This window comes from Marmota marmota, unplaced genomic scaffold (genome assembly GCF_001458135.2).
Source record: "Marmota marmota marmota unplaced genomic scaffold, marMar, whole genome shotgun sequence".
In the NCBI taxonomy this organism is placed as follows: Eukaryota; Metazoa; Chordata; class Mammalia; order Rodentia; family Sciuridae; genus Marmota; species Marmota marmota.
In genome coordinates this window covers 20,151,707-20,171,861 of record NW_026000019.1, presented here as the reverse complement: position 1 = coordinate 20,171,861, position 20,155 = coordinate 20,151,707, and the positions used below count along the sequence as shown (strand labels likewise).

Below are 20,155 nucleotides of genomic sequence, written 5' to 3'. Positions count from 1 at the left end.
TGTGTTTTTAAAAGTAAACTTAAAAAATGCGAGTGACGTCCACTGAACTTCTATTCCAGAAGGGAAGGGAGGGGGATGGAAATAGGAAAGAGAAGAATGAATCGGAAATAACTTTCCTATGTTCACATATGAATACATGACCAGTGAAACTCCATATTATATACAACCACAAGAATGGGAAGTTATACTCCATGTAGGTATAGTATGTCAGAATATACTCTTACCATCTTGTCTGTCCAAAAAGAACAAATAAAAAAAATTTTAAAGAAAAAACTGTGATATATATGATTTTTTAATAATAATTTTGTCTAAATGTGAAATGGTCCAAAACTCTTAAAAGTGAAGTTCTGTTTTTGCAGCTATTAGCACAGTTGTCCAGTTTTATTCCTGTCCCTTTAAAAAAGTTGATAAGCAATGGGGATGGCGCTGTAACCCCCAAACTTATTCACAGATTGCAGGCAGAAGAATGAGTCTAAAGTGCACGTTCCCAGACAGTGTTTTTCTTGGCGTTTCACTGATGCAACAAACCAACAAGTTAAAATGTAAGCAACAGCCAGCGGTAGGTTCAAAATTTTGCATAAGGGTCCTATTTCTGACTCCTCCGGCAACACTGGTTCGGGCTGTTTGATTTCCGCTAGCTCCAGAGTCCTGAGTGGCCGTGGGAATTGTGATACATAAAGTGAGTAACCAGATGCGATCTCGGCTTCCTTTGGACGAGGAAGGTAGGGCTGGAAGTTTTCCTGTTCTGCTGCGCTTGGGGCAGAGGGGTCTCACAGAACTGGCTCCCTCTGCACGCAACCCCACCTGGCTCCACAGGGAGCGATGGTGAGTGCTGGGGTTCTGTGAAGGGTTGTGAAGTCGGAGACTGCTGAGCCTTGTGTGTGCCCGGAGTGTGAGTTCAGGGTGGGTCAGTCACCCGGGAGTTGAAATGAAGGGGCAACTTGGAGCTGTAATGCCAAGGGAAATGGGTCCTTTTTCCTGTGCTTCACCAACAGCCCCCAGCAGGGTCTGCGACAACCCTTAGGTTGTCTACCAAAGGCTGGCACTTGGCACAAGAGGCCAGGAGCAGGCTACCCCTGAAATGCGACTGACTTGGACTGGCATGTTGTCATTTGTTTGCTTGTTTGTTTTGTATAATAATATTCGGATTTCACTCTTTTTTAAAGAATTTAACCTCTATTTTTTATTCGTTGGTTACATGGTGCTGAGGATCGAACCCGGTGCCTCACCCACGCTAGGCAAGCCTCCACCACTGAGCTTCAGCCCCAGCCCTTATATTTCACTCTTGATCACGATTATTTAATACCAGCATTTATGGACCTGCTGAGCACTGTCTGTGCAAGTCCTCAAACCTTGGAATAAAACGATGTCACCCCTTCATCTCTTGTTCCACCACAATTTTCCTGCAATGGCTTTTTATCACAGCAACTGCTCAATACCCACTTTGCAAGAATATGATGTCACTGAATGGAGCACAGCCCCAGCACTTGCTAAAACTGCAAAATGCCTTGATCTAATTAGTTCTTGGCAGAATTGCATGGGCTTTTCTTGAAAATGTAAAATTACTCAAGGCACTTCTGCAGTTTGGTAACGACAGCCCAGCCTTGTGTTCTAACCCCCTGCCCCATATTATCACAATAAATCAAAGTGGACACTCCACCTGGCTTCAAGTAAACTACATATTTGCATTTTACTTCTCTGGAATAGAGGATACAGCATAAAATCCACAGGGGGTGTGGGGAATACAGTAGTTTTTAACCTTGTGGTTAAAATTTTGTAATTTGTGCAACCAAACATAACTTCCCAGCTCATTTAGCAATTCTGTGTGGCTAAAGTTATCTTACGTGTTATTTTTTTTTTTATGTATATAAAATCACTTTCACTCAGGGACACCTACCTTAGCAGTTTAGTTATATTTTCTTAACTTTTATTATTTCTTTCCTATGTAGTCAGCTTTGATGAGGTTATCTTCATTAAAATAATAAGATGTCTTTTAACACTTCCAACAAAGAAGTGGCCAAATTTTACTGAATATCCATATAAGAGCAATGACCGTGGAAGGTTGATGCTTGCCTTCGCCTGTGAAAAAGCATGCCAATAATCAGCAAGGTAATAGTGTCCTTATCACCCTAATAAATTTCTTATTGTTTTTATCAGTCACTTTATCTAAAAGTATAGCAACCCTAACTGGAAATTATTTTTAGTTAAAGTTAAGGAGAAAAACTTTTCATTTTTTAAAGCGTTTATTGAATCACTCTGTTATTGAATCACTCGGGTTCCGTGGTCACCAGCCTTGAAGGAGTGTCGGAAGTGTTGATTCTACCTGAGTGATGACGTCCCCATGTCCCGTACATTCTGAGGTTTGCTTTTCCAAATGTGAGGCAAGCTCATGGGAGTCCTGGTATCCACCAGGAGTGTCCAGTAAGAAAAGTCAGAAGAAGGAAGGGAAGAGCTCTGGGGTGCAGAGGCCTATCCTCGCCCTCCTCTGTTTCTCCCTCTGCCTTCCTCCTGTCACCATTCCTATGTTTCCCTACTCATTTCTTTCATTTTCTACAAGACATCTTTTTACACATATATTTTCAGTTTTTTTCCAATGACTCTGATTCCAAATATCCTGTAACTTTGTACATAAACCCATGTTGTTAAGGCAGATGTCCACAAAATATCAAAGAAAAATCTCGTGAAGATAAGGAAGCAACATTTATGGGGGGGTAACTGCCCCCAAGTACTGTGAAAAGTGCTTTTTATTCATCAGTCAATTAATTTTTACACTGAGCCGGGTGCAGTGGTGCACACCTATAATCCCAGCGGTTTAGGAGACTGAGGCAGGACGACGGTGAGTTCAAAGCCAGCCTCAGCAAAAGAGAGGCACTAAGCAACTCAGTGAGACCCTGTCTCTAAATAAAATACAAAATAGGGCTGAGGATGTGGCTCAGTGGTTGAGTGCCCTTGAATTTAATCCCCTGTACAAAAAAAAAATTTTTTTACAATGTCTAAGACCAGTTATACTTCTAGCTTCAGACTAAAGAGAAGGAAACTGAGACACATAATCATTAAATCACTTAATTCATGTCATGATAATCAATCAGCACTGAATTTCAAACCCAGGTCTCTGATTCATAACCACTGCCCCAATGACCCAGAAAAAGTTGTAAGGAGATTTACTGCTCAGAGAATTTCTACATGATGCAAGTTTGATAAAAGGTCACTTGAGGGAGGAATCTTTGACCCAGGATATTAGCTACCTGCAAATATTTGCTCAATTAATGTTTTTTAATTGAGAAGTATATAAGGTGAAGCATGAGTTCATTTACCAAACACGCCAGAGGCGGCCACAAAGGACTCAAACTGAGAGACCTCCCTAATCCTCAGATGCTTTTCCTGGTTGTCGGGGCTGCCAAGGGTGGGGTGGGGCTTCTGTGGATCCAGTCTTAGCTCCGCTGCCTTTTCCCACTCAGGAGATCATGGCCAAGCGAGTGGCGGTCGTGGGAGCTGGCGTCAGTGGCCTGGCCTCCGTCAAGTGCTGTCTGGAGGAGGGGCTGCAGCCCACCTGCTTCGAGAGGAGCGAGGACATCGGGGGGCTGTGGAGGTTCACCGTGAGTGGGGTTCTGTGCTTCTGACTGTCGGAGGTGGCTTCAGCGGTGTAACAGGAGACCGTGTTTCTTTCACAAGGGCTGGTGGCCCCGGGAAAGGCCAATGTCTGCGGGATGGGGGGGCAGGAGGGGCGCTGAAAGTGTCAGAGATAGAAATGGGTCGGCCGAGGGCGGGAGGGAGGTGTGCCGCAGCCTCAAGAGTGCACCAGGGGGAGGCGGGGGGAAATGTCAACAAGCAAGCCACAGAGTTTGGAAGGAATGGGGTGACCGGGCAAGCCCAGGACGGGGAGCAGGTGCAGAGCCAGGGTCTAAGCAGCCCAGAGCCTGCAGCGTGGGGGTAACAGCAGGAACTCCAGCCTCTGCCTGCAAGACCCCCGCTTTACGCACACCTGCATTAGAGTGGCCAGGGCTCAGTGCAGGATGAGTCCCAGGTCAAGGTCCTGGGCCCAAGCAATCCCAGACCAGCCGGGAACAATCAGAAACAAAGCAGGTGAGTTTGGAGTCTTTTTGGTTCCCCAAACAAAAGAGAAGCCATATTCTAAAACCTTAACAGGGTTGCAGGCTGGATAGGAGAGGGGACTAGAACTCTCACCCTTACTAGCCTGAAGCCCAGGGGGCGCCCAGCAGCCCTGATTCCGGCCACTGAAACCCAACTCAGGCAGACAGTGTTGTGGAGCCCCAGTGCTCTGCTGTGGGGCGCTACAGCAGAGCTCCCCAAAACTCTTGTTTTTGCCTCTGCAGAGCAAAAATATTTCCTATGAGTTTTAAATCTGTGAAGAGGAACATTGTCAGGAATCGTGAAAACAAGGTGTCCGACGGCCTCAGAGTCTCTGAGAGGCTCAAGGGAAAAAACTTAGCGTTCCTCCATTATAGCACTGTAGAATTTGGAACCAGAGTCAATAATTTTATAATTCAGGGAGCGAAGCTTCAGAGAGGCTAGGGCTGCTGGTTTGTGCACAGTCCGCCAGCACAGACCAGCGTGGCTCGCACACAAAAGTGTGCATCTGAGAATGCACCCAGCCACTGTATGTGATCACTGAGACGCGCAGGCTCTCCAAAAACAGATGCAACGGAGCACATCTGTCCCCATAATTCAAACTGCATATGGTCCAACAGGATGGCAGAGCCCTGATACCTGAGCCAAACTCTCCCCACCCTGTGTCTACTGAGGACAGTACTAACCAGTCAACCTTTCCTCTAATAAGTCTCAGATTCCTTCAGGTATTCCAGACAAACACAACCAGTCAGAGCTGGGAGTTTCCTGAAAGATAAAACTGCCCAATTAGCAGAGTTATCTGGCTAAGGTGATCTCAGTCAAGGCAAAAAGCGAGTCCAAAGACTAAAAGCTGTACTTAGCCTCTTGGGATGACAAAATGCTCCCTAAGCAGGAAGCAAGCGGTGGCATATACCTGTAATCCCAGGGGCTCAGGAGACTGAGACAGGAGTATTGCGAGATCAAAGCCAGCCTCAGCAATGGCAAGGCACTAAGCAACTCAGTGAGATTCTGTCTCTAAATAAAATACATAATAAGGCTGGGGATGCAGGCTCAGTGGTTGAGTGCCCCTGAGTTCAATCCCCTGTACAAAAAACAACAACAAAAAATTCTCCTTATTCTTTACACTAAAACTCACTCATCTAAGAATCAAGAGAAACAGGTCTCCATCCATCTGAAGCCAACTGGCTGTGTGACTTGTGCAGATCAAATACCCATGCAGGGGGACACAGAAATGAGAAGGGTCCGCCTGCGCAGGGAGCTGTCAGGCAGATGGGAGAAGCCCGCATCCTGCAAGTCAGAGATGGCACCTGGGTGGTCACATGGGGGAGACTCAGGAAGCCAGGGGAGGTTCGTGGAAGAGAGGCATGATGGTGGCCCTGAAGGATTTCAACAGGCAGAAGAGGCTGGACAGAAGGTGCCAGGGAGGGACCAGCAAAGAGAAAGTGCCAGGTGTGTTCAGGAAATTAAAAAGCCTTTTGGTTTAGAGGAATAATGGGAAGGAGGAGGGTGGCTGAATGTCTGGGCCAGAAGTTCAAATTCAACTTGAAAAGCAACTTGAGCAAAATCACCAGTCGTGGTTGTGCTTGCAGTTGTTCTCGATGAGTTGTGTTGGGTGCGTGATAGGAAGACCCAGAGAGGTCTGTAGGTGAAGAGAGGATCTATGGGCAGCAGGAAGCCACTGACCACTGGACACCAGTCCAGGCTGGGACAAGACCCTGGCAGACAAGAGCAGTGGGACTGTACCTGGAGAGGCAGAGAGGCTGGCGCTGAGGGAAAGGGAAGGTGGGCGCAGGAGCAGCACCCCAGGGCCTCAGCTTCAGCAGCAGGGGGCGAGGAGGGTGCAGGGGTGGCACATGGAACTGGAGGACTGGGGAAATAGAGGAGCTGGCGAAGAGACGCTGCGGGGAACGTGGTAGGACATCAGAGGACGGTGAGTAGTGGGCAAGGTAAATGCCACCCCGTCACCAAGTCGTTCCACCTGTCACCTCACTTATAAAATGAACCCGTGGAGCAGTTTGAAAAAAAGACAGTGCTGAATCATCAGTAGCCTGGGAAGTAGGAAAATCCACCCGACCTTCATTTAGCAGCCTTCTCTTGATATACAAGTCTCTGGGAGAACCTTTATAGTACTTTGAAAATGCCCAAAGTCGGTGTTCTTGAAGGTGCTTTCCAACTCGAACACACTATGTATGAGCCTCCTGCACTGACAAGGGACGTGACCCTGCTGGCTGGGCCTGGGCCCAATACCCCAGACTTGGGCTTTTCCCAGAAAAACAGCCAGTGGGAGGCAAGAGGGCAGCGGAGATGTTCTTGGATTCCACCCTGAGGGCTGAATTTCCCCCTCCACCACGCTCCTCGGTGGCTGCATCTGTGATCCATTATCTCACCACAGGTTCCAGTGTTCCGCCAAGCCTTCTTCTCTGCCTTCTTCTCGTTACCTTTTAAGTTATGCAAAGAGGGGGGCTTTCTCTTCTGTTTTCATTTGTTTCATTTTTTATTTCCATTTGCTTTAAGGTCTCATAAAACACAAGGTTCCTGCTTATCCAGCTCCAGCAGGTCCCCTTTACTCTCTGATGCTGAAACAAGCCGTTACAAATGCTTTCAATTTTGAAATACTCTTATGTAAATCTTCACAAAGCACATCATGTATCTCAGCCTCCTTCAACTTTCCATGTGTTAGAGTGTGAGTGTGTGTGTGCGTGTGGGTGTGAGTGTGTTAGCCTTGTATTATTGTTAACAAAAACTGCCAGCATTAACAATAAAGTATTTACTCTGTGGCTTGGGAGCCAGGAAAGTGTGAGAGGGAGTTGGCCCTGCGCTAGTCAATCCCACCATGTTTATGATGCATGTTTTTCTCCCCCTCTGCAGCTTGCCTGCTGGGCGTGTGCTCGTCTTATAGATCTTCAGGGCTACTCTTCTTATTCCTGTTCCCAATTACCATTTAGATTAAAGCAAACCAACTTCATGTGTGGTTCTAATGCCCACCTTCAAGTCGAAGGATGTTCTCAAACTAGGCTCTAGAATGCGGTGGCCACTGGCCACACAGAGCCATGGAGCACTTGAAATGTGTCTGGTATGACAAAGGAACTGAATTTTTTATCTCAACTGATTTCAATTTTAAACTCAGTTCAGTTATTGTAGAACTTCTATTTGGATCAACATGGGTGAGTCCACTTTTTCTAGTGAAAATTGAGCATATGTTTGCATATGTAGAAAACACACATCATATCTTGAAGGCAGTCTGACAAGAAGAATGTGAAACCCTTCAATAATAATCTTATATTGATTGCATCTTAAAATCATAATATTTAAAATATATTGAGTCAAGTAAAATATACTTTAAAAATTAATCCACTTGTTTCTTTTTACTTTTTGAAAAACTGTGGCCACTAGAGAATTTAAAGCCACATCTGTGGCCCCCTCTGCATTCCTACTGCGCGAAGCTGTTGTAAAGCCTTTTACTCAACGCGTGGTCCGTGGGCCAGCAGGATGGAACTCAAAGATGGGACTAGGTTTTGGAAACTGTTAAAAATGCAGACTCTCAGGCTCACCCAGTCCTACTGAGTCAGAATCCACACATTAGTAAGATTTTTCCCAGCAACTCTTAGCAACATTCAGAGGCACTGGGATGGATAGCTGTGCTTCTCAAACTGGAGAGAACAACCCGGTTTTCTTCATTTCCAATTAACTAACTATAGGCTATTATTTATCAAATGTAATAAAAACAAATTTTTAGAAAAAATGAAAAATACACAACAAAAATGTATGAGAAACAATGAATTCAAAATTTGTATTGAGTCAAAAGTCATAAGATTAATTTTCATAAATATCACTAAACATAGAAAATAATGACAAAAAAAGGACACGTTGTTCTCTGTGCACATAGGTAATTAACACAGACAGCCACTATTACACTTGTACCTTTCAGCCAAACAAAACACTTGGTGTGAAATAGCAGTTTTCCATATTAAATACCTGCAAACACACTCTTAATACACAGTGTGTATTGATATTTAAGGTTTTTTTTTTTTTTTTTTGATATGAGGATCTTGCTTCTTGCTTATCAAGGTACCTAATCTGAATTGGATGGATGGAGATAATCTTTCAGTGGAACAATGTAAATCTACACTAAGTGTTGCCTACAGTGCTCAGAGTAGGAAAACAAGGCTCAGGAGTGTGCTGACTAGACTGAGGAAGAGGTTTTAACACCATCTCAGCAAGTGCAAGGAATTCTTTTTTAAAAAAATAAAACTACTATGCGAAGTGAAGCAAATAGTGCTGTTTTTAAAAATCTATCTTCTGTTCTTTCTCAGGAGCCAGTTCAAATAATTCATTCTGTAAGTTTACGTTTAAAGATAAGGTTTTTTTTTTTTTTTTCAGTGAAATGAAACGATTCCAGATTTTATGCACTTAGGTATGACAGTTTCCAACAAGGCTTGAACACCACACATTCTGATGCAATTCTAGGCCTGCGGCTAGAGCACAGGCTAGACTCCATGCAACTCAAAGGAAACAAGGAAACAAGGCCCATCTACGTCCTGTGCCACAAAAGAGTTCTGCATGAACTTGGATGCAGAATTGTGTCCCATTATTGCTGTAGAAGGTTCTGAATGCTTACCCTCAATTTCTGCATGTATCTTGTCACAGACTGGTGACCACCAGTTCATATTGGTACCTCCAACACACGACACTTGATTAGTGCTGCTGTAGGTATTCCAGTGAGATAACAGAGCAAGATTTATAGTTACCTTCTCAGAGGCCTTTCAGCCTCCAGATTTCTAGCTTTGTTCTAGATCAATGAAGCTGTCAGATATGGAGTCACAGATAAGCAGATTATAAAAAAAAGTCAAATCAACTGATAAGATCAGTAATGTTAATTTAAACCACAGAGGTATTTAATCATTGCTTTTTAGTCTCTATGATTACTGTACATTTCATGCAGGTCTAGGTTTCTACCTTATAGAGGCAACAGTAAGCCCTCTACGTGTGAGGTTCATGTTCACTTACTTATGTAAATAAAATAATTTCGACTTCACTGGAAAAAGAAACTATACAAATCCAAGATAGTGAATGACATTGAAATGCAGGGACCTTCCCACTGAAATCAGGAGCGCAATCCTCCACATCCAAAGACAGATGCAATGTAAAGATATTACGAAAACTTCTTGGGGCAGTCTTATGAGATGCTGATGTTTACTTGTTACTCCAGTCAAAACGGAGGGTAGAAAACTGGTCAGAATGTGTCATCCACACAGTTGTTCAATCTGGAAACCTTTGGCTGTTCTACTGGAGCCCCTAAATCCAACTGTCCCGGCATCCTATGCCTTCTACCTACCACCGGTCACAAATGCCAGCTTTCTGGGTGGCAACAGCTACCACCTCTATTCAGGTCCTCACTAGCAATCACATATTTGTGTTTTAGGCTCTTAACTGACCCTCTTCCTTTTTTTCCAGCCCTCTCTAATCCATCTTTTGTAGATCCAGAATAACTTTTCCAAAATTTAATATGAATCACTTCCATGTTTAAAACTTTCAGTGGATTACATGGCCTTTCCATAAAAATCCACATCCCTTAACTTTGGATACAAAACTTTCATAATCTGTATAATCATTTCAAGATACTCTATGAAACCAAAGTAGCTAACAATTGTTCATTGTCCAGAAACTGCTTCCAGGCTCTCATCTGTTTCTCCATTCTCCTGTTCTTTGCAGTGATACTGCATGAATTTGAACAGGTAAGTTCACCCTGGATTTATTTGTTAGCATGTGATGAATGAAAGAATAATTCTGATCATGTGATTTATACTGGGGATGAATGTCATCTCCTAGATGCAGAACAGCAAATCCTATTAGAAAGGTGGCAGGCATCATGCGTCATCTGGATCACCTTAAGCTTGGTCAATGTTGAGATTTCTAAAAGGTTTACATCCATTGTGTGTGTGTGTATGTGTGCGCGCACGCACGTGCCTGCTCACCCATGAGCACTGTTTCTACAGGAACATGTTGAAGAGGGTAGAGCCAGCCTCTACAAGTCTGTGGTTTCCAACAGCAGCAAGGAGATGTCTTGTTACTCGGATTTTCCCTTCCCAGAAGATTATCCAAACTATGTGCCTAATTCTCATTTCCTACAATATCTCAAAATGTATGCAAACCAGTTCAACCTTCTGGAATGCATTCAATTCAAGGTAAGACACAAACTTCAGTTAGTAGTCAGAAAGTGTTCTCCTGCCTATTTTCTATTCCTTCTCTATAGCATAGCTCTGGATTCTGTAAAGAAGAGCTGAACTGGCAAGCTCAAAGACACCTTTTCTAAAAGACAGAGTTGATAATACAAATGTAGAAACTCAGTAGGCATATCGAATAATATGAACCTAGGAAGATCTGAGAAGCCCATCTTCCTTGAAAATTGAATAGAATAAAAAACAAAGTATCTCTGTTAGTGCATTTTTTTTTTTTGCTTTTAAATCTGACTTATATTCGGTTTACTATAAATATATTTCCTGGGGCTGAAGGCAAAGTCAGTTGCCTAGCATGCACAAGACTCTGCGTCCAGTCCCTGGTACTGCAAGTAAATAAATAAACTTCCTGAATTCTAATACTCACGTACATGTATGTACTCAATGAGAACAAAATATTTGAATTTATACCACTCCCAAATGTTCAGGCCATAAGCTTAGCAATTTCCAAAAGCTCTCTAGGTCAGGAAAAATCTCAGCAACATATTCTATAGAACTTTCCATAAGCTACTTGGGAGCAAACTTAGGTCTTCAAGGGTACATCCATTCTCTATTAAAGGAATTGTTGTTAGGGCTCAGAGACAGAGAACATCGCACCACAGAAACAAAAACCAAGAGACATCTGGTACCTTCCGTATAATCTTTGTTCTGTCACTTGCTGTGAGGATTTGAGCAAGTCCCTTAAAATCCACCACCCCAAGCTTAGAGTATTTCCAGCCAAGAAATCATGGTTAGTCTGAGAACCTGATTTGATTTGAATGAGGTGCTTATTAATTCATTCTGTTTGGTCTTTGTTCTAGAACTTTTGAAATGTCCACTGGCACATTAGCCAGCAAGTCACTAAGGGCACCTTGACAACTGCTAATCACGTCTGTGATTCTTTTTTCAGACCACAGTCTGCAGTGTAACAAAACGCCCAGATTTTGCCGTCTCTGGCCAGTGGGAGGTGGTCACATTGCATGAAGGGAAGCAAAGCTCTGCCACCTTTGATGCCGTCATGGTCTGCACTGGTTATCTCACCACCCCGTATTTGCCACTGGACTCCTTTCCAGGTACACACAGCGCGTTCTGCATATGACCTTAAATGGTTTCCTGGGACCCATGCTGATACTTGATTGGTCTGGGGATGCATCCCTATGGCTCCTCCAGTAAATACCTGTAAGTGAACAGTTTTCGTAATTGGCACTTCTTCTAACTAGCCCATTTTTTCAAATAACTAATGAGTGTGGAAGAGAATGACGGGTAAGTTAGTGAGCAGCTTTATGTCCCTGAGGTTCCCTGTTCCTCCTTAAGTGACACCCGGCAACATGGGCCACTTGAACAAGCTGCTTATCTCAGCAGCATCTGCACAGTGCCAGAGCTGAGCTTAGAGGCCACAAAGGTCAACCTGTGAATAGAGGAAAGAGCAATTCCATTTTTTGTTTGTTTTATATGAGCCACAGCAATTAGCTAGATTAGGGGTTTATGGAAGTGGATCAATAAATAGTCAACAGAGAAAGGAACCTTGGGAGACAAGTCCAGACACCTTTGGGTCTTACTTTCTTTATTTAGCTTTTGCAATCATAATTCATGTTAATCTGTGCCAAATTTCAATTGGACTTCAACTGAAGGGAATAGAAAACACAATAGTTTGGTGTATTTCACCTGCAGTAAGCATTTAAAATGTTAAAACTCCTGGGCTGGGGTTCTGGCTTGGTGGTGGAGTGCTTGTGTCACATGTGTGAGGCACTGGGTTGGATTCTCAGCACTGCATATAAATAAATGATTAAAATAAAAGTCCATCAACAACAAAAAAAAATATTTTTTAAAAAAATGTTAAAACTCAGTCAAAGTCATCTCAATATGGCCTGGAGTAATCCCAAGACTCATCTTAAACAATAAATTCATGTTCTTCCAATGGTTCTGAATCTTCCCCAGAGATTTCTCAAGTCAGGTCCAATGAGGATAATGTGTATCCTGAAAACTGCCATAGAACAGAATCACTGGATTAAAAAGAACAAGTTCGGTCTTCTGCCAGGCAGGAAATGGTGCCTCAGGTTCCAGGGTCTGAATGTTCAACAGGCTTTGCTCTAACACACCCAATTATGGATGCTCTCCATCCACAAGACGACACACCTCCGAGTTCTCACCTGCAGAGCAAAGCCCCAGGCAGCCATTCCTCTGATCTCTCAGGAAAGAGTGCCTGGCTTAGGGTCATCCAGAGAATCCAGAAAGTTCCATAGCACAGGGGAAACTGGACTGATTCATCACCTTTGGTGAATTACACAGGTGCTAGCAATATACTCGAGGACCCGACCACATGTGGTCTGCATTGAAGGTATGAATACAGTTTTATGGAGGAATTAGTCTATGTATGACCTGGAGGGTACCAATACACATGTTCAGTGAAGTCGTGTGCCTCCCATGGTCTTAGATCTGCCCTAGAAGCCTCCTCAGGAGTCCTGTCAGAGTAGGATAAAGCACACCCTGCCCACACAGAGGCCAAATGTGCTCAGTTTGAACAGGATGAGCTTGGGACCCAGAAGGCATGAATTCTAAGCTACATAACTAACTAGAGCTTACCGTCTTTTACCTCCCGCTGCTTCTTTCCTCCATAAACGGAGGAGCGTGGATCACCTCACCCAATAGCACGTGTCACTCATCAAGCAAGGAGGCTCTGTGAGACTTAACCAGCCACTATCAATCTGAAAGCCCCAGCTAATGGCTGTCACAGAGCCTTTGAGCACCAGGAGTCTGAGATCTGGATTGAAATGCAGCCCCCCCAATCTCTACAGCCCCCTTCCTTCCTAACAGCAGACGCCCTGCTCTGCACATACACCCTGGGGTGGTTGTTAACCCTGACAAAAATCCAAATTCACTGAAGACATTTTAAAAATGTGTCACCAGTTCTGGAGGAAACTCCAAAGGAGATATTCCAAAAAGTCTTAGTGAAAATAATAGATATCAAAATTAAAATAAATGCAGAATTTCCCCCAAATGACTATTTTTATTCACTCAGCTATATACAGTCTGGTATTCACTAACACAGCCACATTCACCTAATGTAAGTTCCCACTCTATCCCCGATGAGGTAAGAAAGCAACTCAGCCATATGAAGTCTGTTTTGTCTCTTGGTGACCCAAATAGCCTACTCCGGGGAGAATCTAAGGTAACCTAAAGACTAGAGATATTTCTCTTCAGCTTTTCCTTCTCAGGGGTTCATGCTGGGTTTTTGTACTGAGTTAATATTTGAACTTGTTTGCATCCAGGCTATATTCTGTAAGCTTTGGACTGTGGTCAGGTTTTAACCAGGATTCAAGCTAGAATCCTAAGGATTCAGGGTCACCTGGTCTTGACAAGGCCACTACTCACAAGCAGATACCTTTATCCCCCAGGAGAATCTCAGTATCTTATCAACTGGTTCTTTGTTCAGTTCAAATTACTTCTGATTGTGAAACATGGCCTTGAGAGAAGTTTCAAAGAGTCTCCGTTTGCATTGGATGTCTCACTAAGTTTAGTCTGGCACTGACTGCCTGGGATACAGCTAGCCCCAAAATCCTGGTGTTGGCCACAACCCAGTTTTCTCTGGATGACTCAGCAAACTCAGGCCGAGTTACTGTCAGTCACCGAGGTGAACTACCAGTGAACTTCCCAAGCTCACATGGATCTTGGTGAATTTGTCTTATTTCCCCATTTCGTCTAGCACAGTGGCAGGCACACAGCAGCAGGCACACAGCGGATGTCCCCGAGTAGAGGCACTGGTTCACAGTTCCCTTTAGATTCTCTACTCCTGTCCGTTGGATGTGAAAAGCTATGCAGCGTGTAAGAGTCGGGTATTAGTGAACAGAACATCATCCCGCTGACTTCCAACAGCCCTTAAACGTAATGACTCCTGCTTAAAACATTTTTATGCCATAATGCTTCAGCCCAGGAGTTAACCATCTTGTAGGTACCGCTCACGGCCCGTCTAATAACATGGAGTCGTTCCCTGGCGATATTTTACAAAGTCTTGAATTTGTATTTCAGATTTCCTCAAACTTGAATGTATTAGTAAAAATAACCTGAATTATCTGTCAAAAGGGTGCTATCAACCGAAAAATATTATTAGTATTTTATTCACTGACCCTATAAATCTTCTATTTGACCTTGTTTTATCTCTAGGTATACATACTTTTAAAGGCCAGTACTTTCATAGCCGACAGTATAAATATCCAGACATGTTTAAGGATAAGAGAGTCCTTGTGGTTGGAATGGGAAATTCCGGCACAGACATTGCTGTGGAGGCCAGCCACCTGGCAAAGAAGGTACCACTCTTGATGTGACTTAGTGAAGAGCTTTGTCATAGGCTGCGTTTGACACCGTGACAGATGTTCAGGGAGCACAAAAGCCTAACACACAATAGATTTTTATTGAGTGTTCATAGTTTGTATTGAGTGTTCATAAATTTTACTGTGAAATCCAGTTGTCTTCTCTCCTCCAAAACCAGCTTCTCTGACCTGTCACACGTGTCATTTCCCAGTCAACCGGCAAGAGCTCTGGGACACACCTCTTCTCTATCCAGTCCCGGAAGTCAGAAGATCCCGGCAACTGTTTCCGGCTAAGGTCTCCCACCTGCCCCATCTCTCCTTACTCGTTGCCACTCCCCCATGGGGGTCCATGCCCCTCCCCCAGTGGGCCCACTGCAGTGGAAATGTCACAATTAGGAGATGGTGACTGCAGAAATTGTAACTGCTGATTGGGAGACTCTGCCAAGCACTGCACTAAACGCCTTCCACTGCGTGGCCACCACATCACCAAAACAAGCCACTGAAGTAGGGCCACTGGTCTCCCTGCATGCAGAAGAGGAGGCCAAGGGCTTGATGATTGATTCGCTGACTGACAGATGGATTAATTGATTTGAAGGAACTTAGGGTGAATTATCTGAAGAAAGGAAAAGGTCCATCCCCCGGGCCCACCTCGTGTGGGTGTGACGTATGGTTATTTCTGTGTCACTAACCATCTGGAAGTTTCTTTAATCAGAAAACAAGCTTTGGCATACATCTTATCATCAGCAAAGAAACCCCCCTTAGCTTTGGTCACAATTCATATCCACTGAAAGGTCACCTCTGATTCTGCATCATGACAGAGGTAGGGTCGTGCACAAACAGTCAGAGCAGCCATGGCCTGCAGCTCTCGCGGGCCATGTGCAGTGCCAGACGCTACATTCCATGTCATAAAGTCAGACAAAAGCACTGGCGCTGTGGCTGTGGCCCTCGTGCCCCGTCAGGTGGGAGATGAGCACTGTTGAATCAGTTGTCTTGTATTAACAAAGTAATGGATAAGTTAACCAATTGTGTGTGTGTGTTTTGAACAATTACACAGGAAATTACTTGTCCTGTAGGTACCAATACAACAATGAGCTTAGTGAACTGGGTGGTAAACTTAGCCAGCCAATCTGATAAAAAAAAAAAAAAAGACTGATTGTATTACTGAATTTTACTGCCATTTAAACCAGTAGTGTGTGGAGAAATTACCTTTGAAGACAGCCCTGATGGCTTCCACAGCCTGTTCTCATTGCAAACAAGTGGAATTAGTGCAGGTACCTGCGATCCCTGCCCAGCATCTTCCCACGTGGCACGCCGAGGTCCCCAGGTATCTCAAGCCTGGCAGACAATAATACTTTAATATGCTACATATTCAAATATTATCCCATTAGAATAACTTATAATTATATATTATAATAACATAATTATAACTTATAATAACTTATAATTATACATTATAATAATAATAAAAGAGTGGTTAGAAGAGCCAAGACTATCTTGTTAGGTCTGCATTTTGAGGGTGACAGACACATGGTGCCTTTCAGGTCATGACCCATCTCGCATCTCTGATTGCTTCCAGGTGTTCCTCAGCACCACTGGAGGGGCATGGGTGATGAGCAGAGTCTCGGACTCAGGGAACCCATGGGACATGGTGTTCACAACACGATTTCAGAACATGTTCAGAAATGCTCTCCCAACTCCAATTGTGAGTTGGTTGCTGGCAAGAAAGATGAACAGCTGGTTCGATCATGTAAATTATGGCTTAGCACCAGACGACAGGTAAATATGATCTATCTGTCCAGGGCTATCAGGGAGATGGGGTCTGAGTGGCATATGCAAGCCAGGCAAGGTCACAGCAACACGACAACAAACCAAAACTGCATTTGAATCCCCTTGATAATAGTAGCTCGCTGTTCCTAAGTGATCAGTGGGTGAATGGTGTACTGTGAACAGCTCTTTGAGGTAGGAGTTATCATCCTCTCCTCATTACTGTGGGAAATGGAGGCTTAGCAAAATACAGTCACTTGCACTGATTGTGCAGCGAGTGGGCGCTGGGGCCTCAGCAAGCTACATGGGCCTCCACAGCAGCAAACGGACTTTGTTCACAAAACAACATACTTGCTTTGCTTCATTATGCTGGAAAAACGGAATCCTGCGGTTGCCCTTCCTTGCCTCTCTCATGGCAGAGATGACCATGATGTCGGTCTGTCTCTTCATTTACAACCTACAACTTATCCCCCAGCAAGAACCAAAAGTCTTACTTCTGCGTTCAGTAGGTTTACAGGGTGGAAAGCCACTACCAGCTGACACTGCAGCTGGAGATCCTGTCTGGTCTGCCTCCAGACCTCAGTCTGGACCAACATGGATGGGTGGTCCCAGTCACCACTGGGGGCCTGCAGCCCCGTCCTGTGCTTTCAACATGCCCTTCTCTCTATTGTCCCCACCACCACCACCACCTAGTTCTTATCTCCACTCCCTGCCTCCAGGTATCTCAGGGGCTGGGACTCCTTCCACCACAAACTCTGACTAGCATAGATGGTGGTTCACAGGACCATAGTACATACATAGAGCTATAGTATCTCCTCTCTTCAATGCAGGTTGTCCTTTGCCATGTGTTCTGCATTCTACCCAATGACTTAAGGACGGCAAGTGTCAGTGTCCCAGGTGTTGGTGAATAGAAGAAAGCCTATAGGTGCTAAATGGCTTACCCAAGCTTTGTTAGATATAAGCAGTTGGACAAGGAACCACCCTTATTACCATCTATTGCCTCCATTTCACCACACCATCTCTTCCTGTGCATTCACCATAAGCCATAAACGGCTTATGCAAGAGCAACTCACAAACTGCTCGTCTTACGATCTCAAAGGCATAGCCATAGAAGAGGGCTCTCGCCTGGTTCCTTTGAACACATGGGTTTTCCTTACACAACTGCTTTCTGGAAGAGAAGGGACTGGCTAGAGCTCCCAGCAGCATTCCCAGGATACAGATGCTCCCCTCCCGGCCCTTCAGCACCGGGAGATCTCTAGATGACAGGTGACTGCTGAATACTGAAGACAGGGAGGGCAACAGGGGCTGGGAACGCACTGGCTCCTTACAGGCTCCCAAACTCTAATCAGTTGTAAGCCTTGGACATCCCTGAATCCCCTCCCACCCAGGGAGCTTCCCCCAAGACTGGCACCTCTTGTCCAGCCAGGGAGAGGCCCCGACTGGAGAGTCAGGGAAGGAGGAGGGAGGCTAAGCTGTTTGGTCAGCACTCTCCCCTGCCTGTGCTTTGGTTCAGGGTGCAGTTAAAAGAGCCCGTGATAAACGACGACCTCCCGGGCTGCATCATCACTGGCAAGGTGCAGATCAAGCCCAGCATAAAAGAGGTGAAGGAAAACTCCGTGCTCTTCAGCAACACCCCAAAGGAGGAGCCCGTTGACATCATTGTCTTTGCCACTGGGTACACCTTTGCTTTCCCCTTCCTCGATGAATCTGTTGTGAAAGTTGAAGGTGGCCAGGCATCTCTGTACAAGTATGTCTTCCCTGCACACCTGCAAAAGCCAACCCTGGCTGTGATTGGCCTCATCAAGCCCTTCGGCTCCATGATACCCACAGGAGAGGTACAAGCTCGATGGGTGGTCCAAGTCCTGAAAGGTGAGTGTGGGAAGCAGCAGGGCAGGTGACTTTGGACACTGGAGGTTTTGAGACCATTACCAGCTGCCATTTAAAATGACAGCATCTTTAAAAGCAGGATCCATTCTATATTTCCCTGGATTAGCCTGTCAGGGTGACTTGGACCATTTACCAGGTATCAAAAATATAAACTCCATCTTCCTGTTATTTTGACTGAATTGACAGGCTCAATTAAAATGTAAAAGTTTGGCCAACAGAGTGATAAGTCTGAACGCACTGTGACGTTCTGCTGCATTAAGTAGTGAGATGAAGGGGTGCCTGTGCTTTCTGAGGGAGACAGAATTGCCAGGAGCACACCATCAGCTCAGGCCGAGGACGTTTTCCCCAGAGCTGATGAGTTGCAGGGCACTGGACATGAAGGACGAGGCAGTAAAGCTCCCTTGTCCACAAGCGGGCACCAAAGTCAAACTGCATGGTCCTGTCTATCCATAGGTCTGCATACGTTGCCGCCACCCAGCTTCAGGATAGAGGAAGTGGAGGAAAGGAAACAGAACAAGCCCAGTGGGTGAGTGCACCGCGTAGGCGTGTTTTCTGAATCACAGGGAGGTGGGAAACTGGAGCAGAGAGGTGCAGTTACACTGGGGAAAAGAGGGGAGCTTCTGGAGCATCGGAGACTCGCGGCAGTGGGGTCAGTAGAAGAGCTGGCCAAGGAAAGAGGAGCCGGCGAGTGGGAACCCTGCTGGGACCTCAGCCCCAGGGTGCAAGCCAGCGGGCCCTTGCAGAGGAAGCTACTGGCGCAGAACCACCACAGCGGAGACTCCACCCACAGTGTCCTGGCTCTTCCCACCATGCAAATACAGTGATAGCTGAGTTTAAAGAGGCAGAAGGAGCCGGCAGCTATGTTCTAAGGTTATCATCGTGTTGTCTTTTTGTCTCCCCCCACCACCATCTTCCTTTTACAAAGGTTCGGTTTGCACTACTGCAAGGCTTTACAATCGGATTACATCGAATACATAGACGAGCTCCTGACCTATATCAATGCAAAGCCCAATCTCTTCTCTCTGCTCCTGACGGACCCACGCCTGGCCTTGGCCATCTTCTTTGGTCCCTGCTCACCATACCAATTCCGCCTGACAGGCCCAGGAAAATGGCAAGGAGCCAGAAACACCATCCTGACACAGTGGGACCGAACCCTCAAGGCCACCAAAACTCGAACTGTACGAGAATCCCCGTCTTCCTTTGAAAGTCTGTTTAAACTCATTAGTTTTCTGGCTTTCCTTGTTGCTATTTTCCTGATTTTTCTATAAGGAAAAGATCTTCCAAAAGGCTCTTCCAATGCATAGAGTAGATAACAGCTTCTGACCCCTCCCTTACAGCGACACTGCCTTCACAGTTAGAAGCCACAGTTACATACTGAAGGCCACCACCCTCCTCCCCAACTGGCTCCAGGGGAGACCTTGATACTCCCGAGCCTCTCCCACCTGTTATGTCTAATGCTAGAGGCTGATGCCCAAGACTTCTGTGCGCCTGAAGGCACTGGAAAGTCCTGAGACATTTTAGGAAGAGAGCTGTCCTGGGCAGCACACCTAGAGCCAAAGCTGTCCAGCAAAATCTTTCCCAAAGACCTCACCCAAGAGCCAGGTCCACCTCACAAAAGACTGCTTTGCACCCAAATGATGCTTTTATGTGGCTGAATAAAGACAAAGAAAGAACCCTAGAAACTGGTCTTGAGTGGTCTTTTGTTCAATTTTTTTTTTTTTTTTTTATGCAAAGGGCACTGCCTTTGCAACCAAATCCCACCGGAATCCATTAGAAAAAGAACTCAGCCAAGCAGCCTCGGAATGAGAGCTAGCAGGGAAAGGAAAAGAGGAGCAAAAGCAAAGAGCTGGTCAGTGCTTTGCTAACCCGGCCTGCCCACCTCAGGGCTACAGC

General features: G+C 45.1%; 1 protein-coding gene across 4 annotated transcripts; it reads left to right on the top strand.

The window, feature by feature from the left end:
* The first annotated feature begins 542 nt into the window (after nt 1-542).
* Nucleotides 543-19,940, top strand: Fmo1 (flavin containing dimethylaniline monoxygenase 1). 4 transcript variants are annotated; one of them, XM_015491831.2, is made up of 10 exons: nt 597-722; nt 3,459-3,596; nt 9,802-9,824; nt 10,086-10,274; nt 11,215-11,377; nt 14,466-14,608; nt 16,188-16,387; nt 17,889-18,244; nt 18,716-18,788; nt 19,188-19,940. In XM_015491831.2, exons 1-10 carry the CDS (start codon nt 692-694, stop codon nt 19,528-19,530), a joined length of 1,659 nt encoding a protein of 552 aa, XP_015347317.1. In that variant the 5' UTR covers nt 597-691; the 3' UTR covers nt 19,531-19,940. The 4 variants fall into 4 exon arrangements, with proteins under 4 accessions (XP_015347319.1, XP_015347317.1, XP_015347320.1 ...); XM_015491833.2 differs by lacking the exon at nt 9,802-9,824 and having other exon boundaries at nt 543-679; XM_015491834.2 differs by lacking the exon at nt 9,802-9,824 and having other exon boundaries at nt 599-722.
* The last annotated feature ends 215 nt before the right edge of the window (nt 19,941-20,155 follow it).